Below are 17,935 nucleotides of genomic sequence, written 5' to 3' on the forward strand. Positions count from 1 at the left end.
GAGTGATAGTAGTGGACCAAATATATTTTTTGAAGTGACTGTTTTCATTGTTTATGGAATATCTTTAGATTTTAAGGTTAAACAATTTTTATACAATTTGAAAAACATTATATTCATAGGATGAAAAGGAAACCAAACTGAAGAAGGGTTGAGGAAAGTTAGGTGATATTCTCATAGGTTTTCTTGATTTTAAGAATGTTTTCCATACTTAGTTTTGAAGATCAATATGACCCTCTCTAGTCTCAGTTAGATAAGGTTTTCATGCATTTTGCTGCTGTTCAAGTGTTTCCCGTGATTTTATGATACCGAACATTCACCCAAATCAGGATAGCCCTCCCAGTCTTGGTAAGGTAAATGTGTGTATGTTCTCTTGATTTTCTAAATTGTTCCCTATGGTTCCTGTCACTTTCTCATATCTGCATAGCCCTCCTAAGTATCATTCAGGTAAGGTTTCCATACAGTTTGTTGATTTAGAAGGGTTTCATATACTTTTTTTGATAGTCAACATTTTCCCAGATCAGCATAGCCTTCCCTGTCTCTGTTGGATGAGGTTTGAAGTCAACATTTTCCCAGATCAGCATAGCCTTCCCCATCTCTGTTGGATAAGGTTTTCATACATTCATTTGGTTTTTAAAAGTTTCCCTTATTTGTATGGTATCCAATATATTTCCAGATCAGCCAAACCCTCCTTAATTTCAGTTAGGTAGGATTTTCACACATTCTGTTTATTTTTAAGTGTTGCTTGCACTTTTATGTCACTTCATATCTTCCCAGATAAGCATAGCTTTCCAGAGTAACATTTAAATAAGTTTTTCAGGAGGGGCAAATTTTTGGTCAGTAACATAACTTCCCTTATGATATGGGCGTCTGTGACTTATATAGTGACAGGTTTGTGGAACAACAGATCTCCAAGAGTGCAACCCCATTGTTTTATGAGAGCCCATGTTTTGGTGATGAGTCTTTGATTTCAATAGGTACCAGCAAGGTAACTGATCACCTTTTGTATTTGGGCTGGATTCAGAATTTATGAAAAAAGATAGATGAAAGAAAGGTTCTTTGTATATTATGAAGATAGATGAAAGAAAGGTTCTTTGTATATTATGAAACATTTCAGTTAAAATTATGAAAATTACATGAAGGTAACTTGAAAAAGAAAGGATTATTGTTTAAAACTCTTACATTTGTTTACTAAGCAGCATGGTTGGCTATGATTCCAGTTATGTCATAATTTTTCTGTCTTGTGGTTTTAAACCTTTGATGGAGGCAGTCCTAATGTCCACAGTGCACTTATTGTGGGAGATTTTCAAGTATTCTTAAGAAATATCAAATTAAGTTCATTATTATCATTAACAAGAACAAACTGAATGATGTGCAACTCACCTTAGTGAAATATTTTATAGATATGCTGTATGCCATTTAGCTTAAACTGATCCACTGCCAGGCATATGAGGGACACCAGGATTATCGTCAAACACAGGGAGTGAAGTGTGTGGCAATTTTGGAAGGTTTTTTTGTCAGATATCTTTACTAAGTATTTTCATCACTGATATTTATTATTTTGTATGATTATCATAGCTTCACAGATTTTAAGTAACGAGAGTGCAGATCTCACACAGGCCTCCTTAACTGTAGTATCTGCTAACAATGCATGAGATGCTCCTACAAACATTAATTGGCATATGTTTTGCTTCATTGGAGATGCAGTTGATTAAAAAAAATTTCATATGCACCCCAGCTGCTGTGCATAGATTATGAAATACCATGACAAATGTACAGCTGCAGTCATGGGTTGAGAGTTTCATCAGAATTTACATGGTATTCCACATAAATCATATAGTACATCATCATAATTAGCACAGTTGAGCAATATTTATTTCATATTTTACAGGACAGGTTGGAAGTGGTGGAAACTATGCAGAACTGCCATTAGATGCAGATGCTTTTCAGCGGCTTGAGAGTGTCTTGGAAAGTGAAGAAGCACGAGAGATATTAGGAGAGCCCCTTCTTGACATGGTTACTAACCCAGAGCAACTTGGTACTCTTGATGAGTTAATGGACTCTTCTTTGTTTGAAGGTAATTTGCCTAGAATTTTCAGAAAGTATTTAGGACCTGGACTTTTTTTCTTTATGTTAGTTGAGGCGGCATGGACAAACAAGGCCCTAATCAAAGCCAGATCATTATAGGGGAGAAAGAATACTTTCCATGTATTCCCTGCGTGTTGTAGAAGGCGACTAAAGGGGGCAGGAGTGGGGGACTGGAAACCCTCCCCTCCCTGTATTTCAGTTTCTAAAAAGGGAAACAGAAGTCAAGCAGGGGAGTGCTCATCCTACTCAAAGGCTCAGACTGGGGTGTCAGAATGTGTGTGAATGTAACCAAGATGAGAAGAAAGAGAGATAGGTAGTATGTTTGAGGAAAGAAACCTGGATGTTCTATCTCTGAGTGAAACTCCTGAAACAGGAATTGTAGGAGTATGTGATAAAGTGTAAGAAAGTAAATTCTTGATTGATGTAGGTAAAACTGAAAGTGGATGGATAGAGATGGATGATTATTGGTACCTATGCACCTGTTCATGAAAAGAAAGATCATAAGAGGCAAGTGTTTTGGGATCAGCTGAGTGAGTGCGTTTGCAGCTTTGATGCACGAGACTGGGTTTTAGTGATGGTTGATTTAAATGCGAAGGTGAATGATGTGGTAGTTGAGGGTATAATTGGTGTACATGGCTATCTCTCCTACTTACATACGTATACTTATGTATATCTCTCTTTTTAAACCAGGTATTCCCAATCACCAGTCCTTTTTCAGTACATAAATCTACAAGCTCTTCACCATTTCCATTTACAACGCTGAACACCCCATGTACACCAATTATTCCCTCAACTGCCACATTAATAACCTTTGCATTCAAATCACCCATCACTATAACCCGGTCTCATGCATCAAAACTAACACACTCACTCAGCTGCTCCCAAAACACTTGCCTCTCATGATCTTTCTTCTCATACCCAGGTGCATATGCACCAATAATCACCCATCTCTCTCCATCCACTTTCAGTTCTACCCATATCAATCTAGAGTTTACTTTCTTACACTCTATCACATACTCCCACAATTCCTGTTTTAGGAGTAGTGCTACTCCTTCCCTTGCTCTTGTCATCTCACTAACCCCTGATTTTACTCCCAAGGCATTTCCAAACCACTCTTCTCCTTTACCCTTGAGCTTTGTTTCACTCAGAGCCAAAACATCCAGTTTCCTTTCCTCACACATCTTACCTATCTCTCCTTTTTTCTCATCTTGGTTACATCCACACACATTTAGACACCCCAATCTGAGCCTTCGAAGAGGATGAGCACTCCCCGAGTGACTCCTTCTGTTTCCGCTTTTAGAAAGTTAAAATACAAGGAGGGATTCTATCCCCCTTCTCCCGTCCCCTCTAGTCGCCTTCTACGACATGTGAGGAATGCATGGGAAGTATTCTTTCTCCCCTATCCCCAGGTGAATGGGGAGAATATATTTATAGATTTATTTATTATACTTTGTCGCTGTCTCTCGCGTTAGCGAGGTAGTGCAAGGAAACAGACGAAAGAATGGCCCAACCCACCCACATACACATGTATATACATAAACGTCCACACACACACATATATACCTATACATCTCAACGTATACATATACATACACAGACATATACATATATACATATGTACATAATTCATACTGTCTGCCCTTATTCATTCCCGTCGCCACCCTGCCACACATGAAATACCAACCTACCTCGCCCATATGTGCGCGAGGTAGTGCTAGGAAAAGACAACAAAGGTCACATTCGTTCACACTCAGTCTCTAGCTGTCATGTATGATGCACCGAAACTACAGCTCCCTTTCCACATCCAGGCCCCACAAAACTTTCCATGGTTTACCCCAGACACTTTACATACTCTGGTTCAATCCATTGACTGCAGGTCACCTCGGTATACCATATCGTTCCAATTCACTTTATTCCTTGCACGCCTTTCACCCTCCTGCATGTTCAGGCCCTGATTGCTCAAAATCTTTTTCACTCCATCCTTTCACCTGCAATTTGGTCTCCCACTTCTCTTCGTTCCCTCCACCTCTGACAATCTTTCCTCATTCATTCTCTCCATTTGACCATACCATTCCAAAACACTCTTCTGCTCTCTCAACCACACACTTTTTATTACCACAGATCTCTCTAACCCTTTCACTTCTTACTTGATCAAACCACCTCACACTGCATATTCTCCTGAAACATCTCATTTCCAACACATCCACCCTCCTCTGCACAACCCTATCTATAGCCATGCCTTGCAACCATATAACATTGTTGGAACCACTATTCTTCAAACATACCCATTTTTGCTGTCTGAGATAATGTTCTCGCCTTCCACACATTTTTCAACACTCCCAGAACTTTCGCCCCCTCCCCCACCCTATGACTCACATCCGCTTCCATGGGTCCATCCAGTGCAAAATCCACTCCCAAATATCTAAAATCTTTCACTTCCAGTTTTTCTCCATTCAAACTTACCTCCCAATTCACTTTTCCCTCAACTCTACTGTACCTTATAACCTTGCTCTTATTCACATTTACTCTCATCTTTCTTCTTTCACACCCTTTACCAAACTCAGTCACCAGCTTCTGCAGTTTCTCACCAGAATTGGCCACCAGCACTGTATCATCAGCAAACAACAACTAACTCACTTCCCAAGCCCTCTCATCTACAACAGAGTGCATACGTGACCCTCACTTCAGAACTCTTGCGTTCACCTCCCTAACAACCTTATCCATAAACAAATTAAACAACCATGGAGACATCACGCACCCCTGCCGTGAACCGGCTTTCACTAAGAACCAATCACTTTCCTTTCTTCCTACTCATACACATGCCTTACATCCTCGATAAAAACTTTTCACTGCTTCTAACAACTTGCCTCCCACACCATATATTCTTAAGACCTCCCACAGAGCATCTCTATCAAGTCTATCATATGCCTTCTCCAGATCCATAAATGCTACATACAAATCCATTTGTTTTTCTAAGTATTTCTCATATATTCTTCAAAGCAAACCTGATCCACACATCCTCTACCACTTCTGAAAGCACACTGCTCTTCCCCAATCTGATGTTCTGTACATGCCTTCACCCTCTCAATCAATACCCTCCCATATAATTTCCCAGGAATACTCAACAAACTTATACCTCTGTAATTTGAACACTCACCTTTATCCCCTTTGCCTTTGCACAGTGGCATTATGCATGCATTCCGCCAATCCTCAGGCACTTTACCATGAGTCATACATACATTAGATATTCTTACCAACCAGTCAGCAACGCAGTCACCCCCTTTTTTTTAAAAATTCCACTGCAATACCATCCAAACCCGCTGCCTTTCTGGCTTTCGTTTTCCGCAAAGCTTTCACTACCTCTTCTCTGTTTACAAATCATTTTCCCTAACCCTCTCACTTCACACACCACCTCGACCAAAACACCCTATGTCTCCCACTCTATCATCTAACACATTCAACATGCCTTCAAAATACTCACTCCATCTCCTTCTCACATCGCCACTACTTGTTATTACCTCAATATTACCCGCCTTCACCAATGTTCCCATTTGTTCTCTTGTCTTCTTTCATACTATTTGCCATTTCCCGCGATAGCGAGGTAGCGTTAAGAACAGAGGACTGGGTCTTTGAGGGAATATCCTCACCTGGCCCTCTTCTCTGTTCCTTCTTTTGGAAGAAGAAAAAAAAAAAAAAACCGAGAGGGGAGGATTTCCAGCCTCCCGCTCCCTTCCCTTTTAGTCGCCTTCTACGACACGCAGGGAATACGTGGGAAGTATTCTTTCTCCCCTATTTACCTCCTTCCAAAACATCTTTTTATTCTTCCAAAAATTTAATGATACTCTCTCACCTCAACTCTCATTTGCCCTCTTTTTCACCTCTTGCACCTTTCTCTCGACCTCTTGCCTCTTTCTTTTATACATCTCCCAGTCATTTGCACTATTTCCCTGCAAAACCTGTCCAAATGCCTCACTCCTCTCTTTCACTGATAATCTTACTTCTTCATCCCACCACTCACTACCCTTTCTAATCTGCCCACCTCCCACGCTCCTCTTGCCGCGAGCATCTTTTGCACAAGCCATCACTGCTTCCCTAAATACATCCCATTCCTTCCCCACTCCCCTTATTGTAGTTGCTCTCACCTTTTTCCATTATGCAGAGTCTCCTTCCCAAACTCACTCTCACCACTCTCTTCACCCCAACATTTTCTCCTCTTTCCTGAAAATCTCTACAAATCTTCACCTTCGCCTCTACAAGATAATGATCAGACATCCTTCCAGTTGCACCTCTCAGCACATTAACATCCAAAAGTCTCGCTTTCACGCGCCTATTATATCAGTTAACATGTAATCCAATAACGCTGTCTGGCCATCTCTCCTACTTACATACGTATTCTTATGTATATCTCTCTTTTTAAACCAGGTATTTCCAATCACCAGTCCTTTTTCAGCACACAAATGTACAAGAAATGTACAAGCTCTTCACCATTTCCATTTACAACACTGAACACCCCATGTACACCAGTTATTTCCTCAACTGTTACCCAGTCTTGTGCGTCAAAACTGCTAACACACTCACTCAGCTGCTCCCAAAACACTTGCCTTTCATGATCTTTCTTTTCATGACCGGATGCATAGGCACTGATAATCATTCATCTTTCTGTTTTACCCATATCAGTCTAGAGTTTACTTTCTTACACTATCATGTACTCCCACAACTCCTGTTTCAGGAGTAGTGCTACTCCTTCCTTTGCTCTTGTCCTCTCACGAACCCCTGACTTTACTCCCAAAACATTTCCAAACCACTCTTCCCCTTCACCCTTGAGCTTCGTTTCACTCGGAGCCAAAACATCCAGTTTCCTTTCCTCAAACATACTACCTGTCTCTCCTTTTTTCTCATCTTGGTTACATTCACACACATTTAGACACCCCAATCTGATCCTTTGAGGAGGATGAGCACTCCCTAGGTGACTCCTTCTGTTTCCCCTTTTAGAAAGTTAGAATACAAGGAGGGGAGGGTTTCTAGCCCCCCACTCCCATCTCCTTTAGTCGCCTTCTACGACACGTGAGGAATGCTTGGGAAGTATTCTTTCTTCCCTATCCCCAGGATTATCACTGATGCTCCCATTTACTCTTTTTTTCTCAATTACTAACCTCCTTCCAAAAATCTTATTTTCCGACAAGATTACAAATACTCGCACACCAATTCTTATTTGCCCCGTTTCTCAAACCCCACACCTTCCTCTTGAGCTCTTGCTGCTTCCTCTTGTGTATATCACAATCATTTGCATTCCTTTCCTTTAAGTACCATCCATACAACTCTTTTCTCTCTCACATGCAACTTTACTTCCTTATTCCACCATTCACTACTCTTTTTCACCTGGCCACTTCCCACCTTCTGCATGCCACACACTTCTCCCACACATACCAGTACTGCTTCTCCAAATAACTTCCATCCTTACCCACTCCCCTTGCTTCATTTCCTCCCCTCTTGCCATTCTACACTCTATCCCTTCAGGGCTCTTTTTCTAGGCTCTCTTTCTTTCACCACCCTCTTGTCGCCTATAATAAATGTTCTTTTTCAGAAACCTCTTCAAATCTTCCCCCTTGCCTCAGACATGCTACCAGCTGTAATCTGATAATTACTACTTAACATCATTCCTACTCATCCATGCAATGCATACTTGTGTATGTCCCTCTTTTCAAACCAGATATTCCTAATTGCCGGTTCTTATTCAGTACACAACTCCACAAGCTGTTCACCATTCCCATTCTCCTTGCTGAAGACTACAAGCCCTACATATATATCCTCAACAGCACATCTCTTTCTTTCATATCTAGATTATCCATCACTAGTACCTGGTCTTGTGCATCAAGCTTGCTGGCACACACATTTAGTTGCTTTCAAATCTAGATTATCCATCACTAGTACCTGGTCTCGTGCATCAAGCCTGCTGACACACACATTTAGTTGCTTCCAGAATACTTGCTTCTCATCATCTTTCTTGTAAGTCTGGTGCATAATCACTAATAATTAACCATCTCTCAGTCCACTTTCATTTTTACCCACAACAGTCTTAAGTTAACTTCCTTGTACTTTTTCATGCATTTCCACAACTGCCTCACCAGTAATGCTACGCCTTCCTTATGTATTTCCCTCACAGCAACCTGACGCAGCTCCTTATAATGAAAATTACCTCTAGCATAAGTCTAAGTGAATAAATATAAATAAATAAATAAGTATAGATAGATAAATAACTATACACAAATTGACTTGCTGTCAATGGATTGAACCAGGGCATGTGAAGCATTTGGGGTAAACCATGGAAAGTTTTGTGGGACCTGGATGTGGAAAGAGAGCTGTGGTTTCGGTGCATCATACATAAGTGTACACTTTTTTTTTTTTTTTTTTTTTTTTTTTTTTTTTCCAAAAGAAGGAACAGAGAATTGGGCCAGGTGAGGGTATTCCCTCAAGGCCCAGTCCTCTGTTCTTAACGCTACCTCGCTAATGCGGGAAATGGCGAATAGTTTGAAAGAAAGAAAAGAAAATATATATATATATATATATATATATAGCGGGGGGGGGGGGGGCTAGAAACCCTCCCCTCCTTGTATTTCAACTTTCTAAAAGGGGAAACAGAAGAAGGAGTCACACGAGGAGTGCTCATCCTCCTCGAAGACTCAGATTGGGGTGTCTAAATGTGTGTGGATGTAACCAAGATGAGAAAAAAGGAGAGATAGGTGCTATGTTTGAGGAAAGGAAACTGGATGTTTTGGCTCTGAGTGAAACGAAGCTCAAGGGTAAAGGGAAGAGTGGTTTGGGAATGTTTTGGGAGTAAAGTCAGGGGTCAGTGAGAGGACAAGAGCAAGGGAAGGAGTAGCACTATTCTTGAAACAGGAGTGGTGGGAGTATGTGATAGAGTGTAAGAAAGTAAACTCTAGATTGATATGGGTAAAACTGAAAGTAGATGGAGAGAGATGGGTGATTATTGGTGCATATGCACCTGGGCATGAGAAGAAAGACCATGAGAGGCAAGTGTTTTGGCAGCAGCTGAGTGAGTGTGTTAGTAGTTTTGATGCACGAGACCTGGTTATAGTGATGGGTGATTTGAATGCAAAGGTGATTAATATGGCAGTTGAGGGAATAATTGGTGTACATGGGGTGTTCAGTGTTGTAAATGGAAGTGGTGAAGAGCTTGTAGATTTGTGTGCTGAAAAAGGACTGGTGATTGGGAATACCTGGTTTAAAAAGAGAGATATACATAAGTATACGTATGTAAGTAGGAGAGATGGCCAGAGAGCGTTATTGGATTATGTGTTGATTGATAGGCATGCGAAAGAGAGACTTTTGGATGTTAATGTGCTGAGAGGTGCAACTGGAGGGATGTCTGATCATTATCTTGTGGAGGCGAAGGTGAAGATTTGTAGAAGTTTTCAGAAAAGAAGAGAAAATGTTGGGGTAGAGAGAGTGGTGAGAGTAATTGAGCTTGGGAAGGAGACTTGTGTGAGAAAGAACCAGGAGAGACTGAGTACAGAATGGAAAAAGGTGAAGACAAAGGAGGTAAGGGGAATGGGGGAGGAATGGGATGTATTTAGGGAAGCAGTGATGGCTTGCACAAAAGATGCTCGTGGCATGAGAAGTGTGGGAGGTGGGCAGATTAGAAAGGGTAGTGAGTGGTGGGATGAAGAAGTAAGATTATTAGTGAAAGAGAAGAGAGAGGCATTTGGACGATTTTTGCCGGGAAATAATGCAAATGAGTGGGAGATGTATAAAAGAGGGCAGGAGGTCAAGAGAAGGGTGCAGGAGGTGAAAAAGAGGGCAAATGAGAGTTGGGGTGAGTGAATATCATTAGATTTTAGGGAGAATTAAAAGATGTTTTGGAAGGAGGTAAATAAAGTGCGTAAGACAAGGGAAAAATGGGAACATCAGTGAAGGGGGCTAATGGGGAGGTGATAACAAGTAGTGGTGATGTGAGGAGATGGAGTGAGTATTTTTTAGGTTTGTTGAATGTGTTTGATGATAGAGTTGCAGATATAGGGTGTTTTGGTTAAGGTGGTGTGCAAAGTGAGAGGGTTAGGGAGAGTGATTTGGTAAACAGAGAAGAGGTAGTAAAAGCTTTGCGGAAGATGAAAGCCGGCAAGGCAGCGGGGTTGGATGGTATTGCAGTGGAATTTATAAGAAAAGGGGGTGACTGTATTGTTGACTGGTTGGTAAGGTTATTTAAAGTATGTATGACTCATGGTGAGGTGCCTGAGAATTGGCAGAATGCTTGCATAGTGCCATTGTACAAAGGCAAAGGGGATGAAAGTGAGTGCTCAGATTACAGAGGTATAAGTTTGTTGATTATTCCTGGTAAATTATATGGGAGGGTATTTATTGAGAGGGTGAAAGCATGTACAGAGCATCAGATTGGGGAAGAGCAATGTGGTTTCAGAAGTGGTGGAGGATATGTGGATCAGGTGTTTTCTTTGAAGAATGTATGTGAGAAATACTTAGAAAAGCAAATGGATTTATATGTAGCATTTATGGATCTGGAGAAGGCATATGATAGAGTTGCTCTGTGGGAGGTCTTAAGAATATATGGTGTGGGAGGCAAGTTGTTAGAAGCAGTGAAAAGTTTTTATCGAGGATGTTAGGCATGTGTACGATTAGGAAGAGAGGAAAGTGATTGGTTTTCAGCGAATGTTGGTTTGCGGCAGGGGTGCATGGTGTCTCCATGGTTGTTCAATTTGTTTATGGATGGGGTTGTTAGGGAGGTGAATGCAAGAGTTTTGGAGAGAGGGGCAAGTATGCAGTCTGTTGTGGATGAAAGAGCTTGGGAAGTGAGTCAGTTGTTGTTCGCTGATGATACAGTGCTGGTGGCTGATTCATGTGAGAAACTGCAGAAGCTGGTGACTGAGTTTGGTAAAGTGTGTGAAAGAAGAAAGCTGAGATTAAATGTGAATAAGAGCAAGGTTATTAGGTACAGTAGGGTTGAGGGACAAGTCAATTGGGAGGTAAGTTTGAATAGAGGAAAAACTGGAGGAAGTGAAGTGTTTTAGTTATCTGGGAGTGGATTTGGCAGTGGATGGAACCATGGAAGCAGAAGTGAGTCAGAGGGTGGGGGAGGCGGTGAAAGTTCTGGAAGTGTTGAAAAATGTGTGGAAGGCGAGAGCATTATCTCGGAAATCAAAAATGGGTATGTTTGAAGGAATAGTGGTTCCAACAATGTAATATGGTTGCGAGGCATGGGCTATAGATAGAGCTGTGCGGAGGAGGGTGGATGTGCTGGAAATGAGATGTTTGAGGACAATGTGTGGTGTGAGGTGGTTTGATCGAGTAAGTAATAGTAGGGTAAGAGAGAAGTGTAGTAATAAAAAGAGTGTGGTTGAGAGAGCAGAAGAGGGTGTTTTGAAATGGTTTGGTCACATGGAGAGAATGAGTGAGGAAAGATTGACCAAGAGGATATATGTGTCAGAGGTGGAGGGAACATGAAGTGGGAGACCAAATTGGAGGTGGAAAGATGGAGTGAAAAAGATTTTGAGTGATCGGGGCCTGAGCATGCAAGAGTGTGAAAGGCGTATAAGGAATAGAGTGAATTGGAACGATGTGGTATACCAGGGTCAATGTGCTGGCAATGGATTGAACCAGGGCATGTGAAGCATCTGGGGTAAACCATGGAAAGTTTTGTGGGGACTGGATATGGAAAGGGAGCTGTGGTTTTGGTGCATTATTACATGACAGCTAGAGACTGAGCGTGAACGAATGGGGCCTTTGTTGTCTTTCCTAGCGCTACCTCGCACACAAGGGGGAGGGGGTTGGTTATTCCATGTGTGGCGAGGTGGCGATGGGAGTGAATAAAGGCAGACAGTATGAATCATGTACATGTGTATATATGGATATGTCTGTGTGTGTATATATATGTATACATTGAGATGTATAGGTATGTATATTTTGCGTGTGTGGACATGTATGTATATACATGTGTATGAGGGTGGGTTGGGCCATTCTTTCGTCTGTTTCCTTGCGCTACCTCGCTAACGCGGGAGACCGACAAAGCAATGTAAATAAATATAACTTTGTCGCTGTCTCCCGCGTTAGCGAGGTTGCATAAGGAAACAGACGAAAGGATGGCCCAGCCCACTCATATACACGTATATACATGTCCACACACGCACATATACATACCTATACATCTCACCATATACATATATATACACACACACAGACATATACATATATACACATGTACATAATTCATACTGTCTGTCCTTATTCATTCCTGTCGCCACCCCGCCACACATGAAATAACAATCCTTTCATCCTGCATGTGCACGAAGAAATAATAGGAAAAGACAACAAAGGCCCCATTCGTTTACACTCAGTCTCTAGCTGTCATGTATAATGCACTGACACCACAGCTCCCTTTCCACATCCAGGCCCCACAAAACTTACCATGGTTTACTCCAGATGCTTCACATGCCTTGGTTCAATCCATTGACAGCACGTCGACCCCGGTATACCACATCGTTCCAATTCACTCTATTCCTTGCACACCTTTCACCCTCCTGCATGTTCAGGCCCCGATCACTCAAAACCTTTTTCACTCCATCTTTCCACCTCCAATTTGGTCTCCCACTTCTCGTTCCCTCCACCTCTGACACATATATCCTCTTGGTCAATCTTTCCTCACTCATTCTCTCCATGTGACCAAACCATTTCAAAACACCCTCTTCTGCTCTTTCAACCACACTCTTTTTATTACCACACATCTCTCTTACCCTACTATTACTTACTCGATCAAACCACCTCACACCACATATTGTCCTCAAACATCTCATTTCCAACACATCCACCCTCCTGCACACAACTCTATCTATAGCCCATGCCTCGCAACCATATAACATTGTTGGAACCACTATTCCTTCAAACATACCCATTTTTGTTTCCTAGATAATGTTCTCGACTTCCACACATTCTTCAATGCTCCCAGAAATTTCGCCCCCTCCCCCACCCTATGATTCACTTCCGCTTCTATGGTTCCATCCGCTGCCAAATCCACTCCCAGATATCTAAAACACTTTACTTCCTCCAGTTTTTCTCCATTCAAACTTTTTTATTTTATTTTATTATACTTTGTTGCTGTCTCTCGCATTAGTGAGGTGGTGCAAGGAAACAGGCGAAAGAATGACCCACATACACATGTATATACATACACGCCCACACATGCACATATACATACCTATACATTTCAATGTATACATACCCAGACATATACATATATACCCATGTACACATTCATACTTGCTGCATTCATTCATTCCTGTCGCCACTCCACCACATGAAATGGCACCCCCTCCCCGCACGCGCATGAGGTCGCGTCAGAAAAGCTCAAAAAAGGCCACATTCGTTCATACTCATTCTGTAGCTGTCATGTGTAATGCACCAAAACCATAGCTTCCTGTCCACATCCAGGCCCCACAGACCTTTCCATGGTTTACCCCAGGTGCTTCACATGCCCTGGTTCAGTCCATTGACAGCATGTCGAACCTGGTATACCATGTTGTTCCAGTTCACTCTATTCCTTGCATGCCTCTCACCCTCCTGTATGTTCAGGCCCCAATCACTCAAAATCTTTTTCGCTCCATCCTTCCACCTCTAATTTGGTCTCCCACTTCTTTTTCCCTCCACCTCTGACACATGTATCCTCTTTGTCAATCATAGAGGATATATGTGGCAGGGGTTTCTTGTCATGGTAATTTTTTCCTTGTATTTTCTTGATGTAGCAAAATTATCAGTGTTTACCAGCATTTTTTTTCCTTCAAGGATAGTTGTACTCATCATTGAGACATGCCTGAATTGAGGAAAGTGAATATTAGAGATATTATAGTGTGTATGTAAATAAAGTGCGGAAGACAAGGAAACAATGGGAACTTCAGTGAAGGGGCTAATGGGGAGGTGATAACAAGTAGTGGTGATGTAAGAAGGAGATGGAGTGAGTATTTAGAAGGTCTGTTGAATGTGTTTGATGATAGAGTTTCAGATATAAGGTGTTTTGATCGAGGTGGTGTGCAAAGTGAGAGGGTTAGGGAAAATGATTTGGTAAACAGAGAAGAGGTAGTAAAAGCTTTGCGGAAGATGAAAGCCGGCAAGGCAGTGGGATGGGATGGTATTGCAGTGGAATTTATTAAAAAAGGGGTGACTGTATTGTTGACTGGTTGGTAAGGTTATTTAATGTATGTATGATTCATGGTGAGGTGCCTGAGGATTGGCGGAATGCTTGCATAGTGCCATTGTACAAAGGCAAAGGGGACAAAGGTGAGTGCTAAAATTACAGAGGTTTAAATTTGTTGAGTGTTCCTGGTAAATTGTATGGGAGGGTATTGATTGAGAGGGTGAAGGCATGTATAAAGCATCAGATTGGGGAAGAGCAGAGTGGTTTCAGAAGTGGTAGAGGATGTGTGGATCAGGTGTTTGCTTCCAAGAATGTATGTGAGAAATACTTGGAAAAGCAAATGGATTTGTGTGTAGCATTTATGGATCTGGAGAAGACATATGATAGTGTTGATAGAGATGCTCTGTGGAAGGTCTTAAGAATATATGGTGTGGGAGGCAAGTTGTTAGAAGCAGTGAAAATTTTTTATCAAAGATGTAAGGCATGTGCAGGTGTAGGAAGAGAGGAAAGTGATTAGTTCTCGGTGAATGTTGGTTTGCGATAGGGGTGTGTGATGTCTCCATGGTTGTTTAATTTGTTTATGGATGGGGTTGTTGTGGAGGTGAATGCAAGAGTTTTGGAAAGAGGGGCAAGTATGCAGTCTGTTGTGGATGAGAGAGCTTGGGAAGTGAGTCAGTTGGTGTTCACTGATGATACAGCGCTGGTGGCTGATTCATGTGAGAAACTGCAGAAGCTGGTGACTAAGTTTGGTAAAGTGTGTGAAAGAAGAAAGCTGAGAGTAAATGTGAATAAGAGCAAGGTTATTAGGTACAGTAGGGTTGAGGGTCAAGTCAATTGGGAGGTAAGTTTGAATGGAGAAAAACTGGAGGAAGTGAAGTGTTTTAGATATCTGGGAGTGGATTTGGCAGCAGATGGAACCATGGAAGTGGATCATAGGGTGGGGGAGGGGGCGAAAATTCTGGGAGCCTTGAAGAATGTGTGGAAGTGGAGAACATTATCTCGAAAGCAAAAATGGGTATGTTTGAAGGAATAGTGGTTCCAACAATGTTGTATGGTTGTAAGGTGTGGGCTATGGATAGAGTTGTGTGGAGGAGGGTGGATGTGCTGGAAATGAGATGTTTGAGGACAATATGTAGTGTGAGGTGGTTTGATCGAGTAAGTAATAGTAGGGTAAGAGAGATGTGTGGTAATAAAAAGTGTGAGGTTGAGAGAGCAGAAGAGGGTGTTTTGAAATGGTTTGGTCACATGGAGAGAATGAGTGAGGAAAGATTGACCAAGAGGATATATGTGTCGGATATATGTGAAGGGAACGAGAAGTGGGAGACCAAATTGGAGGTGGAAAGATGGAGTGAAAAAGAATTTGAGTGATCGTGGCCTGAACATGCAGGAGGGTGACAGACGTGCAAGGAATAGAGTGAATTGGAACGATGTGGTATACCGGGGTCGACGTGCTGTCAACGATTGAACCAGGGCATGTGAAGCGTCTGGGGTAAACCATGGAAAGTTGTGTGGGGCCTGGATGTGGAAAGGGAGCTGTGGTTTCGGTGCATTATTACATGACAGCTAGAGACTGAGTGTGAACGAATGGGGCCTTTGTTGTCTTTTCCTAGCGCTACCTCGCACACATGAGGGGGAAGGGGGTTGTTATTCCATGTGTGGCGGGGTGGCGATGGTAATGAATAAGGGCAGACTATGAATTATGTACATGTATATATATGTATATGTCTGTGTGTATATATATGTATACATTGAGATGTATAGGTATGTATATTTGCGTGTGTGGACGTGTATGTATATACATGTGTATATGGGTGGGTTGGGCCATTCTTTGGTGTGTTTTCTTGCGCTACCTTGCTAGCGCGGGAGACAGTGACAAAGCAAAATGAATAAATAAAAATAAATGTTTTGTTTAGTCAGTTATTGTGACATCTTCCAAATTTATGAACTAAGCTAACTTTTTTTTTTTTTTTGTAAAAGTAGTCATTCCATGGAAGTAGGGAATGGCATAGAAAATTTTAGTTTTAAGTTTTAGTTTTGTTTCTTAATGGTAATGCTGTCGGCCATCTCAAAGAGTGAGATAAAGATGTATAGTGAATTCATTGTATTTGGCAGATAGGTTGAAAAAATTTGAATAGAATTTATTTTGTTCTGATTTTGACCATATCTGACACAGGAGATCCTGAAGATGGAGCAGTAGCAGGGGAGAGTGCATCTACAGTTACTAGTAGGTCTGCAAAAATTGCACATTCTCCTCCAAAACGTCGATCACAGAGACAGATGGATAAAGCAGAGAGAGAGGAGGTAAGCATGTGATTTTTTCTACATGTTATAGATTTACAAGCCTAAGATGTTCTCAAAGCCAGCATAAATTTTATGTTATGTTTTGCTCATACGAAAGATTATACAGTATTGATTTTGTTAGTTTTATGCCATACTCCTATGAAAGAGTATCCAGCAAAGCTTCAACTAATGACAGGGTCATTAGTTGTAAGGCCAACCATTGAAACTTGTGTGATAAGAGGCGGTTGCATTACTGACCTAAGATTTTCCTTTGTAACTCTAAAGGATTGATTGTACTGTACCTGAAATAGCATCCATGTACAGAACTGCACCTCAGTCTCGTATGACTTAGTTTACATGATATTTAATGAAAACTGTCTGAAAAAGTTACTAAGCTGAAACGTGGTGATGAAGGCTTTAGGCACTGTGAGTGTGGGATGGAGTGGACTGAGGGTTACTTGAAGGGAGAGAGGGGCAGTAGGGTTTTCTGTGTGACACCATGAATTATCCATTTAACGAATGTTGCCACATTGCAGGTAGTACAGATGATACTTGATTGTACTTGCTGATAAACATGATGAGAACTTGATTTAGTAGTGGAGTTGAATGGGGTTGGAATGAGGGCTATAAGGGAAAAGAGGGAGGGGTGTTAAGTCTTATTCCCCTCACCCTTTAGATCTTGTGACCCAACAGTTGTTTCATCAGGAGGATATCCAGTCTTACTGAAATGGCTGCACTTATTGAGAATGCAGTAAATAATTGGATAACAGTGAATGCAATTTGCCATTTAGTTGGATACAATTTTTTTTTTTTTTTTTTTTTTTTTTTTTAAATGGCATGGGCAGCTGAATGACATAATTAAGGCTACATCCTGTCCACTCACACATTTTTAACTATCATCATGACAGAATCCAACAGATCTGAGACCCCTAGTCCCCAGCATCATGGGGTACCAAGAATCCTTGAGTTTCTGCCTGACTCTACTGCCAATGAAAAGGAGGGCTCTGACGTTAGTAGTACCTTTCCCTCTATGGTAGACCTTCCCCTTTGTCTATTCACTGAACCAACATTTGTGGTTTCTTTAGTAACCTCTCTTCTGTTGAACACCATCAGTTTAGTACCTCTCCTAATATATTACTTCTTTCTGAGACACAGTTATCTTATGATGGTCTCCCTTGTCCTTTTTTCATAACCAACTATAACCTCCACTCATGATTATGGTTCAGAGGTGGTGTATGTGCCTATTCCAACATCAACACACCTTTTACATGCCTCATGGACCTTGAATCCCCAGACTCTAATGATGATGATATGTGGCTCAAGGTCTGTCTCTCAACTACCCTACTTTTCCTCTGTTTCTCTAATTACTCTTCTATTTTACAAATTTTTTATCTTTCTTCAACAATCTAAACTTCT

At 41.4% G+C, this 17,935-nt stretch overlaps 1 protein-coding gene across 3 annotated transcripts in view; it reads left to right on the forward strand.

Annotated features, from left to right (window-relative positions):
- The window catches only part of pps (protein partner of snf), a 424,574-nt gene that overhangs the window by 59,575 nt on the left and 347,064 nt on the right, over nt 1-17,935 (forward strand). For all 3 annotated transcript variants that reach the window (XM_071664264.1, XM_071664265.1, XM_071664266.1), the window contains exons 4-5: nt 1,889-2,074; nt 16,413-16,540. In XM_071664264.1, the coding sequence (XP_071520365.1) occupies nt 1,889-2,074; nt 16,413-16,540 (314 nt within the window). The remainder of the gene's footprint in view (nt 1-1,888; nt 2,075-16,412; nt 16,541-17,935) is intronic.

This window comes from Panulirus ornatus, chromosome 8 (genome assembly GCF_036320965.1).
Source record: "Panulirus ornatus isolate Po-2019 chromosome 8, ASM3632096v1, whole genome shotgun sequence".
Classification (NCBI taxonomy): Eukaryota; Metazoa; Arthropoda; class Malacostraca; order Decapoda; family Palinuridae; genus Panulirus; species Panulirus ornatus.